Source organism: Pongo pygmaeus, chromosome 15 (genome assembly GCF_028885625.2).
Source record: "Pongo pygmaeus isolate AG05252 chromosome 15, NHGRI_mPonPyg2-v2.0_pri, whole genome shotgun sequence".
Classification (NCBI taxonomy): domain Eukaryota; kingdom Metazoa; phylum Chordata; class Mammalia; order Primates; family Hominidae; genus Pongo; species Pongo pygmaeus.
Genome location: NC_072388.2, coordinates 104,560,839 through 104,581,126, shown reverse-complemented (window position 1 = coordinate 104,581,126; position 20,288 = coordinate 104,560,839). Strand labels below are relative to the sequence as shown.

The 20,288-nt window shown below is 55.1% G+C and overlaps 1 protein-coding gene and 2 long non-coding RNA genes across 8 annotated transcripts in view; 1 reads left to right on the top strand and 2 right to left on the bottom strand.

Annotated features, from left to right (window-relative positions):
• MTA1 (metastasis associated 1) overlaps window positions 1-15,438 on the bottom strand; it is a 51,330-nt gene extending 35,892 nt beyond the window's left edge. For 3 of the 5 annotated variants that reach the window (XM_054449199.2, XM_054449200.2, XM_054449202.2), the window contains exon 1: window positions 15,203-15,437. In XM_054449199.2, the coding sequence (XP_054305174.1) occupies window positions 15,203-15,230 (28 nt within the window). In that variant the 5' untranslated portion in view covers window positions 15,231-15,437. Of the gene's footprint in view, window positions 1-15,202 lie in introns of all 5 variants that reach the window. The other 2 variants (XM_054449198.2, XM_054449201.2) reach the window with 2 other exon arrangements.
• An 87-nt stretch (window positions 15,439-15,525) lies between these two features.
• LOC134738177 (uncharacterized) lies at window positions 15,526-18,811 on the top strand. Of its 2 annotated transcripts, none has more exons than XR_010123801.1 (2): window positions 15,526-16,236; window positions 16,963-18,811. It is a non-coding gene; the product is annotated as an uncharacterized LOC134738177 (long non-coding RNA). The 2 variants fall into 2 exon arrangements; XR_010123800.1 differs by lacking the exon at window positions 15,526-16,236 and adding an exon at window positions 16,436-16,590.
• LOC134738178 (uncharacterized) lies at window positions 18,658-20,269 on the bottom strand. The gene is made up of 2 exons (XR_010123802.1): window positions 19,222-20,269; window positions 18,658-19,065 (listed from the first exon to the last, which is right to left on the bottom strand). It is a non-coding gene; the product is annotated as an uncharacterized LOC134738178 (long non-coding RNA).
• Window positions 20,270-20,288: the final 19 nt, after the last annotated feature.

Genomic DNA, 20,288 nt, shown 5'->3' with positions numbered 1-20,288 from the left:
GGAACTAAAGGGTACTTCCTCAGTCTGGTAAGACATTTACAAAAAACCTACAGCTAGCATCATCCTCAGTGGTGAGAAAAGGGCTGCTTCTGCTGAGATTAGGGATGTGGCAAGGGTATACCTACTCTCACCACTACTGCTGACCATCGAGGAAGTCCCAGCCAGTACAATGGAAAGAAAAATCAGTGAAAGGCACACAGACTGGATATGAAGAAATAAAACTTTCTATACGCAGATGACGTGACTTTCTATACAGAAATCCCCAGAGTCTACAAAAAAGCTATTGAAACTGCTGAGTAAGAGTTTTGCAAGGTCACAGGTCAATATATAAAAATAAGTCCTCTTTTGGGCCGGGCATGGTGGCTCACACCTGTAATCCCAGCACTTTGGGAGGCTGAGGCGGGTGGATCACCTGAGGTTGGGAGTTCAAGACCAGCCTGACCAAGATGGAGCTACCCCATCTCCACTAAAAATACAAAAAAAATTAGCTGGGCGTGGTGGTGCATGCCCATAATCCCAGCTACTCAGGAGGCTGAGGCAGGAGAATCGCTTGAACCCGGGAGGCGGAGGTTGCGGTGAGCTGAGATCACGCCATTCACTGCACTCCAGCCTGGGCAACAAGGGTGAAACTCTGTCTCAAAAAAAAAAAAAAAAAAAAAGTCCTCTTTCTATGTACTACTAACAAACGGAAATCAAAATTGTAAAAGTACTATTCACAAGAGCACCAAGAAAAATTAAAGACTTACAATATAAATTTTACGAAAGATCTATAGATGTTTAAAGATCAAAAGATCTGTGCAAAGATCTACATGCTGAAAAGTACAAAACACTGGTGAGAAAAATCGCAAAAGATCTAAATAAATGGTAACAGATAAGGTGTCAAGGGTTAAAATACATGTTGGTGAGCTTCCTATAAAGGTTCAGATAGTAAATACTCCAGGCTATGCAGGCCAAGAGGCCACACCAAGGATATTACATAGGGACTAACATAACAATTTCTACACATTTCATACTGATGAAATTAAAATAACTGGGCCAGGCGCAGTGGCTCACACCTGTAATCCCAGCACTTTAGGAGGCGGGCAGATCATTTCAGGAGATCGAGACCATCCTGGCCTACATGGTGAAAGCCTGTCTCTACTGAAATACAAAAAATTAGCCAGGCAGGCCTGGTGGCGGGCGCCTGTAGTCCCAGCTACTCGGGAGGCTGAGGCAGGGGAATCGCTTGAACCTGGGAGGTAGAGCTTGCAGTGAGCCGAGATCGTGCCACTGCACTCCAGCCTGGTGACAGAGCAAGACCCCATCTAAAAAAAATTAAAAAGCTGAGTGCAGCTTTCTATAATACAGATGCACTCATGAGAGGACTTGTTTTGGGAGATGACATTTTGCTTCATCGGGTTCAAATTTAATGTTCTTTATCACCAAAATCAACGACAAAGGTGCATCCGTTAGTGCTGGCTTATAGTGAGTTCGTGTGTTTCCTCTGTAATTGTCTTTCCACACAGGTACTGCCAAGCACACTGTCAGCCCCAGGTGCGTAGCTCTAAGTGAGCAGCCTCACTACTTAGCCAGTATGTTCTCCCTTTCCCGGAAAGGGCCAGCTCAGCAGGGTTGGATTGCCCTCATTCTTCCTTCCAGAGAGGTCTGACCCTTGACCTGCTCCTAGGAGGTCACCTCGGAGCTCTGGGAGCATCCTGCCTGCCAACAGCAGGGTCTGCTCACCCAGGGCCTCAGGCCACCCCAGACAGGCTACCCTGACAGTGACGTACCGTGGTGCCTTGTGGCATCAGCCTGACCTCTGGAGGGGCTGAGACGGAGGGGCCGAGGGCAGCCACACGGGTGCTCAGCCAGGCCCACTTGACCAACCTCTAAAAACACCTGGGCCACCAAGGCTCACGGGAGCTTCCCTGGTTGGAAATACGCCAGGCCTGTCATCACAGACCACTGCTAGACCCACACACCGCCCACGTCTCTGCCGGGAGAGACGCCGGAAGCCCATCCCTGGTCTCTCCTGAGCCTGGCCCCTGTGCTGCTTCCCTTTGCTGATTTGAGTCTGCGTCCTTTTGCTGTAATGAACTGTACCCCTGGCAGAAATGCTCCGCTGTATTCCATGAGTCCTAGTGAATTCCTGAACCCGAGGGTGGTCTTGGGGCCCCTATACTACAGCATGTAATTACGCTGCAGTCCAATCGCTTTCGGCTGAAGGTCAGGTGGGAGCTCCTTAACATACAGCTAAGTGGATTTTGAAATGTAGACATTTCCCTTGCACTTGCATTGAAGTCCCAAATGCTCTGCTGTAACCACAGCTTGAGCCCAGAAAATAAGCTCACTGCCAATCTGTGCCAATGCACTTTGCCTCTCATTTTACCTCTCGACAATAAGAAAACTGTACAAAGCAGTTTGTGATTTAAACATGAGCTGTTGCCAAAATGACTTCATCACAGTATACATTTTGCAAATAAGTGTGGTTGTGCCTTGTAACTTTAAGATGAATTCATAAAGAACGTAGAGAACATCGTGCAGCAAAAACTAGCTTCCCAAGTCAGCCAGTGTACTGATGATGGCCGTCAACAGTGGTTCTTCTCATTCTGAAATTTTCCAATTTCGACGCTTTTTCAAAAAGCAGGCCAGACATGGTGGCTCACGCCTGTAATCCCAGCACTTTGGGAGGCCGAGGCAGGCGGATCATGAGGTCAGGAGTTCGAGACCAGCCTGGCCAACATGGTGAAACCTTGTCTCCACTAAAAATACAAAAATTAGCCGGGCATGGTGGCATGTGCATGTAGTCCCAGCTACTTGGGAGGCTGAGGCAGGATAATTGCTTGAACCCAGGAGGTGGAGGTTGCAGTGAGCCGAGATCGTGCCACTGCACTCCAGCCTGGGTGACAGAGCGAGACTCCGTCTCAAAAATAAATAAATAAAAAATAAAAATAAAAAAGCAATAGAACTTCACCACTGCCGAGTCATCAAGCTGCTGCACAGGAGAGCAAGTCAAGATGTTCAGCTTTAAGCCAGGCACAGGGGCTCACGCCTGAGCCCAGGAGATTGAGGCTGCAGTGGGCCGGGACTGTGCCACTGCTCTCTAGCCTGGGCAATAGAGCAAGACCCCATCTCTTTAAAAAAGGTTTTTTTAATTCACAGAACTGATGACAGTCAAGTCCACAAGGTCAAATGAAGTTCACTGTTGACACTACTGGTTCAATAAGGAATGACAGACTCAAATACTTTCCACAAGCCGGGTGCAGTGCCTCAAGCCTGGTAATCCCAGTACTTTGGGAGGCTGAGGTGGGCGGATCACTTGAGGTCAGGAGTTTGAGACCAGCCTGCCCAACATGGTGAAACCCCATCTCTACTAAAGATACAAAAAATAGCCAGGTGTGGTGGTGCATGCCTTTAGTCCCAGCTACTTGGGAGGCTGAGGCAGGCGAATCGCTCGGGCCCAGGAGGCGGAGGTTGCAGTGAGCCAAGATTGCACCACTGCACTCCCGCCTGGGCAACAGAGTGAGACTCCATCTCAAAAAGTAAAAATAAAAATAAACAAATACTTTCCACAAAATATTTACCTGCCAACAAGTAATAAAATGAATAACTGTAGGCTTTTAGCACTTTATATGTTTAACAACCCTTGTAAATTTGTCCAACCAAGCCCTTTTCTGTGCCACACACTTCTCGTGTCAGTAGGATCTGTAGTGATGTCCCATCTGTCATTCCTGATGTTGGTTACTTGTGGCTTCTATTTCTTTGTCAGTCTGGCTATAGATTTCAGTTTATTGGTCTTGTTAATAACCAGCTTGTAGGCTGGGCACAGTGGCTCACGCCTGTAACCCCAGCACTTTGGGAGGCCAAGGTGGGTGGATCACCTGAGGTCAGGAGTTTGAGACCAGCCTGGCCAATATGGTGAAACCCGGTCTCTACTAAAAATACAAAAATTAACTGGGCGTGGTGGTGGGCGCCTGTAATCCCAGCTACTCAGGAGGCTGAGGCAGGAGAAGTGAGGACAGTCTTGTGGGACTCAGCCCTTCAGATGCAGAACCTAATATTCTCTCCAAGTAAGCAGTGTTAAAATTGGGTTAAATCACTGGATAACCGACTGTCTGCTGGTGGGGAGAAACCCCACACACATTCCAGGGACCAGAGGTGAAGTGTTATGTGTTGAATGTGTGAGAGTAGGAAAAAGTTAGGTTTTTCCTGTCCCTATCACAAATATTCAACCCCACCACGGTAGCTCAGAGCAGCCACATAATAACTGGAATCCCTCCCATTAGTGCGGCCGTGTTCCCATAACACTTTATTTCTGAGCACTGAAATATGAAATTCATATAATCTTCATGTGTCATGAAGTTTTCTGCCTTTGATTTTTTTCTCAACAATTAAAAAATGTAAAACCCATTCTTAGCTCATGAGTCATCAAAAACAGGCAGTGGGCCAGTTTGCCAATCCCTGTACGAGAGGACCCAAGATTGGTTTAGATGCCAATTATTTCCCAAACGTCTACACGGGCATCATGCTTAGCTTGATGATGCTTTGCAGGTATTGTGTTTCTTACAAATTGAAGGTTTGTGGCAACCTGCATCAAGTCAAGTCCATCGGTGCCATTTTTCCAACAGCAGGTGCTCACTACGTATTGCTGTCACGTTTTGGTAATTCTCTCAATATTTCCAACTTTTTAACCATGATTCTATGTGATGGCGATCTGTGGTCATTGATCCTCGATGCTACTATTGTAATTGTTTTGGGCATCATGAGACATACCCCACCTAAGAACTTAGTTGATAAATGTGTGTGTTCCGACTGCCCCAGGAACTGGCCATTCCTCCATTTCTCTCCCTCTCCTGGGGCCTCCCTATTCCACAAGACACAATAATACTGAAATTGGGCCAACTAGTAACCCTGCCATGGCCTCTAAGTAGTCCAGTGAAGGGAAGAGTTGAGGGTCACACATCTCTCACTTTAAAACAAAAGCTGGAAATAAATGACTAAGCTTAGTTAGGAAGGCCCGTCGAAAGCCAAGATACCCTAACAGAAAGCCTGGTCTTCAGCGCCAAGCAGGTAGCCCACTTGTGAATGCAGAGGAAAAGTTCCTGAAAGAAACTAAAAGTGGGTCGGGCACAGTGGCTCACACCTGCATTCCCAGCACTTTGGGAGGCCAAAGCAGGTGGATCACTTGAGGTCAGGAGTTTGAGACCAGCCTGGCCAACATGGTGAAACCCCATCTCTACTAAAAATACAAAAATTAGCCGGGCATGGTGGTGTGTGCCTGTAATCCCAGCTACTCGGGAGGCTGAGGTGGGAGAATCACTTGAACCCAAGAGCTGGAGGTGGCAGTGAGCTGAGATCGTGCCACTGCACTCCAGCCTGAACGACAGAGCAAGACGCAGTCACAGTAAAAAAAAAAAAAAAAAAAAAAAAAAAAAAAAAAAAGAAGGCCAGGCGCAGTGGCTCACGTCTATAATCCCAGCACTTTGGGAGGCCGAGGCAGGTGGATCACAAGGTCAGGCAGGAGATCGAGGCCATCCTGGCTAACACGGTAAAACCCCGTCTCTACTAAAAAAATACAAAAAAATTAGCCAGGCATAGTGGCAGGCACCTGTAGTCCCAGATACTCAGGAGGCTGAGGCAAGAGAATGGCGTGAACGTGGCAGACGGAGCTTGCAGTGAGCCGAGATTGTGCCACTGCACTCCAGCCTGGGTGACAGAGAGACTCTGTCTCAAAAAAAAAAAAAAATTAGCCGGGTGTGGTGGCACGTGCCTGTAGTTCCAGCCACTTGGGAGGCTGAGGCAGGAGAATCGCTTGAACCCAGGAGGCGGAGGTTGCAGGGAGCCAAGATCACGCCACTGCACTCCAGCCTGGGTGACAGAGTGAGACTTCATCTCAAAAAAAAAAAAAAAAACAAAAACAGTGCTGCTCCAGTGAACACAAGAATGATAAGAAAGCTAAACGGCCTTAGTACTGATAGAGAGAAAGCTGAAGCGGCCAGAATGGGAAATCAAAGCAGACACATTCCCTGAAGCCAGAGCAAGGCCCTAACTCCCTTCAGTTCTATGAAGGCTGAGGGAGGTGAGGAAGCTGCAGAAGAAAAATCTGAAGCTAGCAGAAGTTGGCTCGTGAAGTTAAAGGAAAGAAGCCATTTCTACCACATAAAAAGTGCAAGGTGAGGCTGGGCACAATGGCTCATGCCTGTAATCCCAGCATTTTGGAAGTCAGGGCAGGAGGATCACTTGAGGCCAGGGGTTTGAGACTAGTGTGGGCAACATGGTGAGACCCCATCTCTACAAAAATAAATAAAACTAGCCAGGCATGGTGGCGTATGCCTGTAGTCCTAGCTACTCGGGAGGCTGAAATGGGGAGGATCACTTGAGCCCAAGAGACTGAGGCTACATATAGTGAGCCAAGATCATACCACTGCACTCCAGCCTGGGCAACAGAGCAAGATGCTGTCTCAAAAAAAAAAAAAAAAAAAAAAAAAAAGACTTCTTTTTGGTTTCTGTAGAAATTAACAAGCCAATTCTAAACTCTGTAAGGGAAAGCCAAGTAACCAGAACAGACTAAACAATTTTGAAAATGAGGAACAAAGTTCAAGGATTCCCACTACTTGATTTCAAGAATTACTGCAAGGCTGGGCATGGTGGCTCACTCCTGTAACCTCAGCACTATGGGAGTCCGAAGTGGGGGGATCGCTTGAGTCCAGGAGTTCGAGACCAGCCTAGACAACATAATGAGACCCCGTCTCTACAAAATACAGAAAAACTTAGCTGGGTGTGGTGGTGCACACCTGTGGTCCCGGCTGTTCAGGAGGCTGAGGTGGAAGGATCACTTGAGCCTGGGAGGTGGAGGCTGCAGTGAGTCATGACTGTACCACTGCACTCCAACCTGGGTGACAGACTGAGACCTTATCTCAAAAAAAAAAGAAAGCCAGACTCAAAAGCCCACATACTGTGCAATTCCACTTCTACCACATTCTGGACAAGGCAAAACGGCAGGAACAGAAAATAGGTCAGTGTTGCTGGGAGCTGGGGGAGAAGTGGGGGCTGACTACAAAAGGTCACAAGAGAAGCATGTCAGGTGTGGAAGAGCTGCAGCGACCACACAGCTGTGCATGAGTGGAGAACCACAGGCCCCTACACATAAGTGGGTTTGCCATGTGAAACGTGTATCTCAATAAACCTAACTTTTTTTTTTTTTTTGAGAGAGAGTCTCGCTCTGTTGCCCAGGCTGGGGTACAGTGGTGCGATCTCCACTCACTGCAACCTCTGCCTCCTGCACGCAAGTGATTCCCACGCCTCAGCCTCCCAAGTAGCTAGGATTACAGGCACGCACCACCGTGCCTGGCTTTTTTTGTATTTTTAGTAGAGATGGGGTTTTGCTGTGTGGTCAGGTTGGTCTCAAACTCCTGAGCTCAAGTGATCTGCCCACCTCAGCCTCCCAAAGTGTTGGGATTACAGGCGTGAGCCATCATGCCCGGCCTAAACCTTACTTTAAGTTAAAAAAATATACACACACCCAGAGTCAATTCTCATTATTTGCAGTAATTATGTTCCATAAAGTCACCACTAATACTGAACACCGTACCTCTGTTCCTACAGGAAATACAGGGTCAGGTTCCTACGAGCCTCTGGTCACAACATTTTCAGCAACCAATCAATACACAACAGCCTTATTTTACGTTTCTGTCAAAGAACTTTATAATTATTGCTGTTCTCTGACACTGAACTCACATGGGGGCAAAGCCTGTCCAACACACGTTCTCTCCATGGGACCCATCCCAGCCTGCCTGTGCCTAGGGACACTCGACAGCACTGCAGCATCTCCCCCAGGGGCATCTAAAAAGCAAAATCACCAAGAGCCCCCAAATGCAAGAAGCATGGCCCTCAATAGATGGAGAAAGGACAATTTGCTTCCAACATGGGAGCAGTGGCAGAGGGCAGGGTCCCTCGCTCACCCCAGCAGGCACCCAGGCACCACGCAACTCGGGCTTTTAGCAGCCTGTGGGTGCCTGCAAATGACTGGAAAGTGACGTAAGTGTGAATTTTGGGGTTACACGTTAAGTTTTAACAAATAGGGGACGGGGCCACAAAAGAATTGGGGGAGAACAGACACGACCCCCAAGATGATTGAGCAACAAGCAACAAGAGCTGCGCTGCAGGGTGGTGCCCGTGGTCCCTGCCTGTGTGGGACCCTCCAGGGCACAGCCCACTCTCCTGAGCTCACCCACAGCCAGGTCTGCCATGGTCAGGGACAGGAGACCAGGAAGCACAGGGAGGAACTTTGTTTTTTCCCTTTTGGGAACAGAGTCAAGAGAAACAGCAACAGTGGTCAAGAAAGCCCCCAGCACCCCTGCTCCAGGAGCCGGGTCTCCATGTGACAAAGTCCCAAATGCTGCAGGGGTGTCCCGTATTTTTATCTGCAAAACCTGGGCACTGCTGCAAGCCTTGCGCCTGGCCCATCCTCGGGGTCATCCTCCTCCTCCGTCGCTGTCCCCACAAAGTCCAGGAAGGATCAGAGACCAGAGCCCCAGCATCCGAGGTGCATCTGGCAGTCAGGGATGGGGACAGCGGCCTCCAGGGGATGCAGACAGACGTTCCCTCATGCAAGTGGCCAGATGGCCCAGGCACTGTGTCTCCTGGAGGAATGGACAGAACACGCCCCTCCCTCAGAACTGCCCTAGCCCAGCCCAGAGAAAGCCACACCTCAGGGCCAGCCCCCGTGTGCGCTGCGCCCTTGCTGTCCTCTGAAGGCAGGGGTTGAGCCAGGGCAGAACCAGGTGTGCCCCATACCTGACTCCACCGCTGACCAACTGCACGGCCTTGAGGCTCTTTTTTTTTTTTTTTTTTTTTGTGAGGCGAAGTCTCGCTCTGTTACCCAGGCTGGAGTGCGGTGGCGTGATCTCGGCTCACTGCAACATCCATGGGCTCATTTTTAAGGTGTGCTTGGTACCAGGAGCCGCTGCCGCTGCCCTGGTTTCCTCCCCTGTGACGACGCTGCCGTGAGGACAGCCTGGCAGGGCACGGACGGGAAGGGACGCATGGGCCCCTCCATGCCCCAGGGGTCCCCCAGCCGCACAGATCTGCAGACCCTCCTCCTAATGGCACCCACAGAGCTCAGGCCCTGACCGTGGAAGGGCTCTGGGGGCAGGGGGGCACTCGAGCTCCTCAGGCTACCAGGCAGAGAAAGCAGCAGAGCCCACGCCAGGCCGCATCACGGGGCTGCAGTGCTGAGGCCCGCCCCGGGGAGGCTGCTGGGCGGCTCTGAGGAGCGGTCACCTCAGACCCCTCAGGTGCACTGCATGGCCCAGGCGGGAACAGCCTAGCGGGTGGTGCAAAGCCCATAGAAGCAAGCCTGGGGCCTGGCCTCGGGGGTGCGGGGGGCACGTTGGCGGGGTGGGTGGGGTATAGGGGCGAGGTGCTGGGTGGCCTTGCACTATGAGGGTGGCCCCAGCCTCACTGGGCTTGGCTCCATTGCCACCAAGATCCCCCAGTCCGCACACTCAGACACGAGCCCACCGGGACAGGAATGGAGCAGGCCAGCTGGGGTGGGGGTGTGGGTGGCGACATCAGCAACACAAGAGCCCCGGAAAGCAGTGAGCCCAGGTAGCACACTAGGAAAGACATTTGGAGAATATTAAATGCTCTGCTGGGCATGGTCGCTCACAGCCTTGCAACCCCAGCGGCACTTTGGGAGCCCAAGGCAAGAGGATCACTTGAGCACAGGAGTTCGAGACCAGCCTGGGCAACATAGTGAGACTCCGCCTCTATAAAAAAATCTTAAAATTAGCTGGGTATGGTGGTGTGCGCCTGTGGTCTCAGCTCCTCAGGAAGCTGAGGTGGGAGGATCGCCTGAGCCTGTGAGGTGGAGGCTGCAGTAGCTGTCATGGTGCTGCTGCACTCCAGCCTGGGCAACAGGAGACCCTGTCTCAAAAAAAACATAATTACACGCTCCCAAGACAGCCTGCTGGAGTCTAAGGTAGGGTCTAAGCTGCCCCCCAACTGGGTTTCAGGGTGGGCTCCTCTTGGGGAAGGGGGGCCACCCTCCCTAGCAGGACTCAGCTCGTAATCTGACAAGAGCACTCCAAGTTCAGCAGGAGGAGGAAGGAGGCCCTGCAGCCAGTGCTCCCCCAAGCTGCCTCCCAGGTACCTGGCCAGGCACACGGCACCTCCCCTGGCATCCCGGCCTCACCTGCTGACCAGTGACCAGATGCGCAGCTGGGGACCCACCTCTAGGTAGGACGCCTGCAGGGCCACTGCAGCAGTCTTGACACCCAGAGCCCACACATACGGGCGGGAACGGCACTGCCAGGGCGGGTTGGGGGCAAGGGATGTGCTTCATTGGACCATTTATTCCAACATCTCTCACTGACAGCTACTTTTTTATTAATCTGAGAGCTTAACGGTCAAATTCTCCACTCAGAACAATATGGGGCCAGGCACAGTGGCTCACGCCTATAATCCCAGCACTTTGGGAGGCCGAGGCGGGTGGATCACTTGAGGTCAGGAATTCAAGACCAGCCTGGCCTAGATGGTGAAACCCCATCTCTACTAAAAACACAAAAACTAGCCAGCTGTGGTGGTGTGCACCTGTAATCCCGGCTACTCAGGGGGCTGAGGCAGGCGAATTGCTAGAACCCAGGAGGCGGAGGTCGCAGTGAGCCACGACTGTGCCACTGCACTCCAGCCTGGGTGACAGAGTGAGACTGTCTCGAAAAAAAAAAGCCGGACGCAGTGGCTCATGCCTGTAATCCCAGCACTTTGGGAAGCTGAGGCAGGTGGATCACAAGGTCAGGAGATCAAGACCATCCTGGCTAACACGGTGAAACCCCGTCTTTACTAAAAAAAAAAAAAAAAAAAAAAAACATTAGCCAGGCATGGTGGCGGGCACCTGTAGTCCCAGCTACTTGAGAGGCTGAGGCAGGAGAATGGTGTGAACCCGGGAGGCGGAGTTGCAGTGAGCCCAGATTGCGCTACCGCACTCCAGCCTGGGGGACAGAGCGAGACTCCATCTCAAAAAAACAAAAACGATATGGAAGGCCAAAACTAGGCAGCAAGCCCACCCTGGAGCAAGCCAGGAGTGCTCAGTGGCTGAGGCAGGAGAAGCTCAGTGGCCCACCCTGCCTGGAGAGTGAGCCAGGGCTGCCAATGGCGCAGTGCTGAGGCCGATCCTCACAGGCCAAGTGGGACAGCCCCATGCCGTCCCCTCCAGGACATCACACCCGGGCCCCGGCCACTTCTACAACTCCCGCTCCTGGTGCTCACAGGACGGCAGTGTCTCCAGGGCTCTTCCCTGCCTTCTTGGAAAAAGACGGATGGGACCCCAAAAGCCGGCCCATGGAGCAGCAAGTGCCTAGGGACACGGTGCACTCAGCACTCCAGGGTAGGGCGCTGGCTGCAGCCCTCTACAAATCTGAAATTTTTTTTAAGTTTACTTTTTTCCCCACTGGCAAGTATGTAGAGCAATAAAGTTTAAACTTCAAAAAAACACTAGAACAAAAATACAAAAGCAGCATTTCTAACAGCACGACAGAGCGCAGATAATGGCACATGCCAAGCCCAGTGAAGACCAGCAGCACAGACGGGGTGCTTCTGCGCAGGCTGCGCCAGAGACCGGGGCAGAGCCCGCGGCCCTGCAGGGGCAGGGGCTTTCTGGCATCTTTTCAAACTACATTAACTTTTTTTTTTTTGATATGGAGGCTTTTTTTTTTTTTGACAGAGGCTCACTCTGTCACCCAGCCTCAACTTATATTAAAATTAAAACAAAAAGGCTGGGCATGGGCTCACGCCTGTAATCCCAGCACTTTGGGAGGCCGAGGCGGGTGGATCACCTGAGGTCAGGAGTTCCAGACCAGCCTGACCAACATGGTGAAACCCCATCTCTACTAAAAATACAAAAAATAGCCAGGTGTGGTGGTGCATGCCTTTAGTCCCAGCTACTTGGGAGGCTGAGGCAGGAAATCACTTGAGCCCGGGAGGCGGAGGTTGCAGTGAGCCGAAATTGCGCCTCTGCACTCCAGCCTGGGCCACAAAGCAAGACTCCATCTCAAAAAAAAAAATTAAACAAAAAAAATCCAAAAGATGGGGTGTTAACCTCTTGCAATGAAAAACAGAAACACCCAAGGAAAGATGGTAATGGCCTGTCCACTGAAAAGCAGAATCCCCACATGAGCAAGCTGCAGGCGGCTGGCAGGCACCGATTCCTGCTGTCCTGTTTTGGATGCTATCTAACATCTTCATGTTCAACCCAGAGAAGAAACATCCCGCCATCGCCCTGGGGCCCTCTCATCCCACAGCAGGTTCCAAGCCTTCCCCAGCCCTCGGGATGGACAACCCTTGAGGAGCAGAGGTCAGGGAACCCTGACCCCACCACCCTTGCCCAGGTCATCCGCTGCCCTCACAGGCACAGACAGAAGGCCTCTGTCCGTGGCCAGGGCACTCCACGGGGAAGAAACAGGCCCTGTTCCCTCCCAGCTCACCACTTCACCCAGCTCAGCTGGCACAAAAATGCTGCCGCCACACCTTCACCCTGCCTAGCCCGACCTGGCAGGGCCTTGGAGCAGCCTGCCAGCTAAAATACGGGATGCCCAGATAACTGTGAATGTCAGATAAGAATCTTCTGGGACAAGTATGTCCCATGCCATATTTGGGACATACTTACACTAATAAATTTCTGTTTATCTGAAACTCAGATTTGCCTGGGCGTCCGGTACTTTTCTTAACTAAATTTGGTGCCTCTACACACAAGGTCCCTGGGGTGGGGGGCACAGGAGCAAGCCCCTTCCCAGGCTGGGTCCCTGCCGGCAGCTCCCACAGGCCAGGACTGGCCGCCCAGACGGGGCCCATGCCAGGCAGCCAGTGACAGACGGACAAAGGCTGCTCAGGAGACACTGCACACCTTCCTCTTTCTTGTCTGGGGGCTCAAGAATCCAGACGCCCACCTCCCCGAGCGAGCACCAAGACAGGAAGGCAACCTGCAACGCCCAGCCCACTGCGACCACAGGGCCCTGCCGGGGTCCTGCCGGAACCCAGGGTTCCAGTCCAGAAGCCAGGGATAAATGCCGCTTCTCCTACAGGGACCGTCAGAGTAGAGAGGGGGAGGCCTACAGTCTCACCTGCAGGGAGAGGACGTCCTCGGGGCGGGCATGTGGGGGGCCTGACAGCCCCGAGCACACCCGGCCACAGTGACCACGGACTGCACACGCAGAAGCAGTCTGGATCCCACGCGTGGCTGTGCTGCCAGCAGACAGCACCCAACCTCCCATGCTCCTCATCACAGGAAAAGAGACCAGCAGCATCTCTGCCAGGCATGGTGGGCCCCTCCGCCACAGCCTAGGAGTCCAGGCCACCCACCCTCACAGCACTGGAGTGCGTGGGTCAGTGAGGCCCTGGGACGGGCCTGCGGGCACAGGGCGACAGAGGGTTCCGGGAGGGCGGCGCAGCCCCACGAAGGGCTCCTCCCAAGCCTGTGCGGGGCCCAGGGGAGCTGCACCTCCGGGATGGGACAAGGCAGGGTCCTGGCTTTCATCAGCCACAGCACAGCTGCCACAGGGCACAAAAGGATGGCTGAGAGACGAGGTCCTCACCCACACCATGGGGAAACCGAGGCACGGGAAGGTCTGGTGCGGGGGGCAGCCAGGCTGGCGCCAAGATCACAGGCAGGCAGGCCTGAAGGCCGAGCAATGCAGCCACTGGGAAGGCATGAGTTGGGGTCGGGGTGTCCCCAGCCCTAGAGCCCAAAGCTGCCACCACTCCCCACCCCCAACCTGGGTGGGGGCAGGGAGAGCTTTTCTTGGGACCAATCCCAAAACCATGCGCAGCGGGCCCGGCTGCAGCCCAGGCAGTAGGCATCCTCTCTGCCAGGGTGAGAAACTGGGCCCTCATGTCAGGCTGGAAGGGGGGTCTCCAGGTGGGGAGAAAGAACAGGAAGGAACAGGCCCCTCCCTCGAGGGACCCCGCACCCAGGCTGCTCCCTGAGCGTGGGGTGGGCTCAGCCCACCTGGGTCCACACAGGGACCTGGCAAAGCTGTATGAGGCTGTGGGAGGGGGCTGCCGCTTGATGGGGTACAGGCCCACCGCCCCTCTGAGAGGACAGGGGAGGCCCAGAGCTGCTGATGCGGACTGACCGCCCATCTCACAGAGGGGGTGTAGGGGGCTCCCACCGTCCCCAAGGTCACAGGACTGGCCGGCGAGACCACACGGCGTCCAAGGCAGCAGAAGCCACGCTCGAGAGACACAGAGTGTTCTGAGCACTCGGAGTCAGGGGCATGGGGATCAGGCCAGAGCGGGAGTGACCCCAGCTCCCTCCAGCAGCGCAGGCTGCAGGTGGGAGAGGCAATGAGCACCTGACCGAGAGGGTCACCGGCAGGGAGGGGGTCTCAGAGTCCCGGGGAGGGAGGCGCTGATGGAATGATGGAATGCGCACGACCCCCCACCTTCCTGTGAAAGACCCCACGGAGTCCCAGGTACACGAAGGAGGGCAAGGCTCAAAGCTGCAGGCCCGCGGGGCCCGAGCAACAGGAGGCTGGGCCCACGGAGGAAGCCCCCGGCCCCTGCCCAGGAGGCCCTCCGGCCTCTCCCCAACCCTTGCAAAGCGCCTCCCGAATGAGCTGAGGTGAGCGGGAGGCAGGGAAAAGTTTGGGGGCACTTAGAGGCGTGCTCGGGATGCTCGCTCCCTGCTGAAGACCCCCTGAGGGATCCCTGCTGGGGGAAGCCCCGGGGCCAGGCTGCAAGAGGGCTCTAGGGAGGAACGTGGCCCCTCACCGGGGCTCCCCATCCCCAGAGGGGATGCACCGGAGTCCCAGGACAGGGCCCCGGGCCGGGGGAGACCCCACAGCCCCAAAACTCCTGAGCCCAGACCGGCAGCCGGCGCCTCCCAAGGCCACGTGCTCCCGCTGGGGGCTCCCGGCCCCGGACCCCCGGATGTCCCCAGCCTCCCGCGCCCCCCCGCCACCCCCGCGGCCGCCCCCTCGGCCCCAACAGGTGGGCCGCCCCCCACCCCCGGGCCGCCGCGCCCCGCCCGCCCCCGATGGGGCCGACCCGCGGGGCCATTTTGGGTTGGGGTGAGCACGGCGGGGGGCGGTTCGGGAAGCAGCCGGGGGCCGCGAGGGCGGGCGGGGGGCGCGGGGCCTGCTGGACAGAGGGGCGGGGGAGGCGGCAGCGGCGGCGGGTGGGGGCTGCGGGCGGGTCGGGGCCGGGCATAAAGGCGGTGCGGCCTTACCTCCGACCCTGTACATGTTGGCGGCCATGTCCGGGCCGGCGGCGGCGGAGGGGCCCGGGGCGGGCGCGGCGCTCGGCGCGGGCGGCCGGGAAAATGGAGGCGCGATGGCGGGGGCGGGGGGCGCCGCAGGCGTTTAAAGGGGCCGCGCTGCTGCCGCCGCCGCCGCCGCCGCCGCCGAGGCCGCCGAGGCCGCGCAGGGACGGGAGGGCCGCGGCGCGGGCGGGAGAGGAAGAGGAGGAGCGGCCGCGGGCGGCGGGGAGGGGCCTCGGGCGCCGCCGCCCACCGCGCGGGCCGTTACCGACCCCGCGCCGCCCGCGGCCCGAGCGCCCCTTCCCGGGCAGTTCCTCTCGGCGCCCCCGAGTCCTCCCCGCGCGCCGCTTCCCGGGTGGGCCCTTCCACCAGAACCCCCTGGTAGATCCTCCCCTAGTGCCCTGGGGTAGAGGGGAGATCCTCCACAAGGGTTATTTCCCGGGTGATCCCTCCCTGTGCCCCACAGGTGAGTCCTGCCGTAGCTCTCCAGGGGTTCCTCCTGATGCTGGGGTCCTCCAGCATTCCTCCCTGAGCCCCCCAAGGGCCCTGAAGCACAGCGGCCCAGCCCTGGCCTCGGGGTCCTCACCCCACACCTCCCTTCCAGGCCTAACCTTTGCCCCCGACACCAGGCAGCGCGTGTCCTTGGCCTTCGCCGCACAGCCCGCGTGGCATCTCTGGACAGGTGGCCGTGCGCGCCTTGGTGTGGGCAGGCTCCGTAGCCGGCAAAGCCTCCCTGAACTGTGACCTGGTGAGAAGGCCACAGAGGAGCTGCCTGTGCCCAGAGGCCACCTCCAAAGACCCCACCTGAGGCTGGAACCCAGCGCCTGCTGACCCCGCCAGCCCCAACAGGGCTGGAGTCCAGGATAGGCCGTGCTCTTTCCGCAGTGAGGCAGCTACCTTCTCTCCCCACCACCTGTCAGGATGCCTTCCTGCGGGTGTTTGTGCACAGGTCTAAGGAGAGGAGAGTCCAGTGACCCAGACGCCCCAGCCAGGAAGAGCATGAGGTGGGAAGGGGGCTTCCCAGATGGGGAGAAACAGATGGTCCCAGAGTGGCTTGGAGACAGGCGCAACATCCGTGTTGGGGGAGGTGAGGAAAAGGAGCTGTCTCAGGGTTCCAGGCTGCTGATCTGAGCAGCACCGTGGGTCTCTGCCCTGCGTGCTCAGATGCTGGAGATCAGTGGCTGGAGGGAGCTGACATCTACCTGGGACATCCCTCCCTGTAGGACATGGAGCGGAGCGTTCAGGGCTATCAGGAGGGAGCCCCGTGGCCACGGTGCAAGATCTAGGCAGGTGGGACAGACATGGTCAGGATGCCGGGGACAGAGCATGGGGAATCCAGCACACAGGACACCATCCAGGTGGGCAGGAAACAGCGTGTGCTGGGAGGAAAGCCAGGTGGGGGTCCCAAGGAGAGCGGTGGCCACAATGTCATGGCTGCAGAGCAGACCAGAAAGGAAAGCCCCACCAGGGTTAGCACAGCGCCAGGAACCAGAGCTGCAGGGCGGTGCTGTCTCTGGGGAGAGAGGGCTATGGGTCCCAGGACACGTCCTACGGGCTGGGCTGCAGGGAACAGGAGCTGGCTTGCTGGTGATTGGGAGGGAAGAGCAGCCAGCCAGTGGCCAGGTGCAGGAGAGGGGCAATGACAGACAGGCAGCGTCTCTCCAGAAGGAAGGTGGGGCTGCTGGCCTCCCTTGTCCTACAGCCGCAGCCTATCTCTGTCTCCTCAGCAGGAAAGCAAAGCTGCGGCCTGAGATCTCCTTCCACCAACTCCTGGCATGGCCAGAAAGTTAGCCAGAAACACCAGAAAGTGCCAGGCAGCTAGGAGGCACGGGGAGAGCCCCCCGAAGCTGCGTGTGTAGTGCCTGCTTCCGCTGCCATCCCAGAAACGGATGAGCTTCACCCTGAGAACCCAGCCACGCCACTGGGACACATCCTGATGGTGACATGCACACTGTCCCCTGGCCCCAGCTGGGAGAGGAGCCTCCTGAAGACACCAGCCTTTGCTCCTTCTCCCTGTGGGGGTGGAGAGAACTGACTGCTGGAGTGGAGACAGTCAAGGCTGTCCTTCTGAGGGAGCACGGCACAGGGTCTGGTGTCCCAGGGAGGCAATCTGAACTTCAAGCCAGGCCTCCCCAGTGGAGAGGATACACCCCTCACCATGCAGAGTGACGTTTAGTAAACTCTCAAAAGACAGCACAGAGCCCCGCTCCTCCAGCCGACCCCTACTCTGCCTCCCCACTCCAGACCAGTGAAAAAGGTGGATTGCCCTTAAGCCAGCTCAGAGGCAAAGTCCAAAGACCTCAGGTGAGTCAAACAATAAAAACAAAGAATTAAGAAGAATCCAGCTGGGTGCAGTGGCTCACGCCTGTAATCCCAGCACTTTGGGAGGCTGAGGCAGGAGGATCACAAGCAGGAGATTGAGCCCATCCTGGCTAACACGGTGAAACCCCGTCTCTACTAAAAAATAGAAAAAATTAGCTGGGCATGGTGGCGGGCGCCTGTAGTCCCAGCTACTCCGAAGGCTGAGGCAGGAGAATGGCGTGAACCCAGGAGGTGGAGCTTGCAGTGAGCCGAGATCGTGCCACTGCATTCCAGCCTGGGCGACAGAGCGAGACTCCGTCTCCAAAAAAAAAAAAAAAAAAAAAAATCCATCCACTCCATCCACTTAGAAGCAGAGCGAATAGACATTCAGGAAAGAGCTTTCATGTCAGGACAGAAGTAGTGGCATATCCCCGGAGGCTGAGGTGGGAGCATTGCTGAGAGGTGGCACATGACCACATCCATGTCATTCAACAACAGAAAAACAAGTCAGCGAGGGTGTGAGGGGCTTGTGAGAAACCCAGTATGGAAGAAAACACAACTGGGCTGAGCGTGGTGGCTCACGCCTGTAATCCCAGCACTTTGGGAGGCCAAGGCAGGAGGATCACTTGAGGTCAGGAGTTCGAGACCAGCCTGGTCAACATAGTGAAACCTCATCTCTACTAAAAATACAAAAAAATTAGCTGGGTGTGGTGGCGCGTGCCTGTAGTCCCAGCTACGCAGGAGGCTGAGGCAGGAGAACTGCATGAACCCGGGAGCCGAGACCACACCACTGCACTCCAGCCTGGGGGCGGCACAGTGAGACTCCGTCTCAAAGAAACAAATATAATAAATAAATAAATAAATAAATAAGAAAACACAACCAAAGAAACAGAAGAGGACTCCACAGGACTGCTTTCAGAGCTTCACAGCAGCATGAATTCAACAATCAGGAATTCAAATGCTTGACGACAAAATAGCAGGATGGGAGGAAGAGTTAAGAGCCAAGCAAACCAGAAGCACCAAAATCACACCGTGGCTGGATTAAGTCAAAAACAGCAAAGGGCAGAATATTAAGTTACTTGGAGATGAAAGGCTTGAGATAATTTCAGAGCAAGACAAAGTGATTAACACAATAATTTACTCATTTATTATTTGTTAAACACCTACTTCAAGCTACAAGCCACTCTAGGCCTTGGAGGGTAAGGAAACAGCTCCTTTGCCCTCAGAGGGTTTGCAATCTAGCAGGGAGGGGAACATAATAAAGTGTATAAAACCAGGGCTCTGGCTCTGAAATTCCAGCACTTTGGGCAGGTCACTTGAACCCAGGAGTTCGAGACCAGCCTGGGCAACACAGTGAAAACCCATCTCTACTAAAAAATATAAAAATTAGCGGGGCGTGGTGGTGCATGCCTGTAGTCCCTGCTACTTGAGAGGCTGAGGCAGGAGGATAGCTTAGGCCTGAGAGGCAGAGTTCGCAGTGAGCCGAGATAGCACCTCTGCACTCCAGTCTGGGTGGCAGAGCAAGACCCTGTCTAAAAACAACAACAAAAACTGATCTTAAGTCCAGCCAGTAAAGATGTAAATCAAAACAAAGACTTTCAGTGGGTCAAATACTGGCGGTGAGCTTTGATCTTCCTGTAAGAAATGCCCTGCCAGGGGATACGGAAATGTCAGTGCCAGTTCCTCACCATTCACAGTCAGAAGTCAGCCTGTGCCGCCTCAGCCGAACCGTGCTGTGCTGCTGAAAACCAAACACACCCATCTCTTGATGTTTTTGTAATTTCTAAAAATAATCGTAGAAGACTCTTTTTTTTTTGGAGACAGGGTCTCACTCTGTCACCCAGGCTCAAGTGCAGTGGGGCTATCTCGGCTCACTGCAGCCTCGACTTCCTGGGCTCAAGCGATCCTCCCACCTCAGCCTCCCAAGTAGCTGGGACTACAGGAGTGCACCACCACACCCGGCTAATTTTTGTATCTTCAGTATGGATGGAGCTTCGCCATGTTGCCCAGGCTGTTCTCCAACTCCTGAGCTCAAGCGATCTGCCTGCCTTGGCTTCCCAAAGTGCCGGGATTACAGGCCTGAGCCACGGCGCCCGGCCATCGTAAGGAGACTTTTAAACTTGAGGTGAAGAAGCATTCATCTGCTTTTAGCAATTTTTTTCTTTAAATATTTAAAAGTGTATAAGTAGCAGCTCGACACGTATTTCTGTATTTCCATTACATCCTTTTATCTCCCCATATACATTTAGAAATATCTGGTATAACCTTCAGCTGTTATTCCAGGGAGGACACTGGGCGCGTTTTTAAAGCTGTATTCGTTGCTGTATTAATAGCAAGCGGTGTTTCTGCAAAGCCAAGGAAGGCGTTTCTCCAGCGGGCCCGCGTCGGGCATTGTCTGGTGCGCCAAGGAAGGCCGCGAACTACATCTCCCAGGCGCCCCGCGCCCCCGCCCGCGCGGCTCCTGCTGTGGTACCGGAGCGTCCTCGGCTCGGTCCGGAGCCAGCCGGAGTCACAATTCGAATCGGGCGTGGGAAGCCCGGGGGACCACGCGGCCAACCCTGGGCGGACCTGCGCGCCGGAGACCGCGTCCCCAGGAGCCCCCAAACGCTACCTCGCGCGGCCGCCCGTGGCGCTGCGGCGGCCTGCGGGTGGGGAGGCGCAGTGGCGGCCGGGGCGACGGCCTAAGCACCACACTGTGCTGCGAGACTTCGGGGGATCCCCACTCCCCTCCCAGGCTCCTTCCCACTCCCCTCCC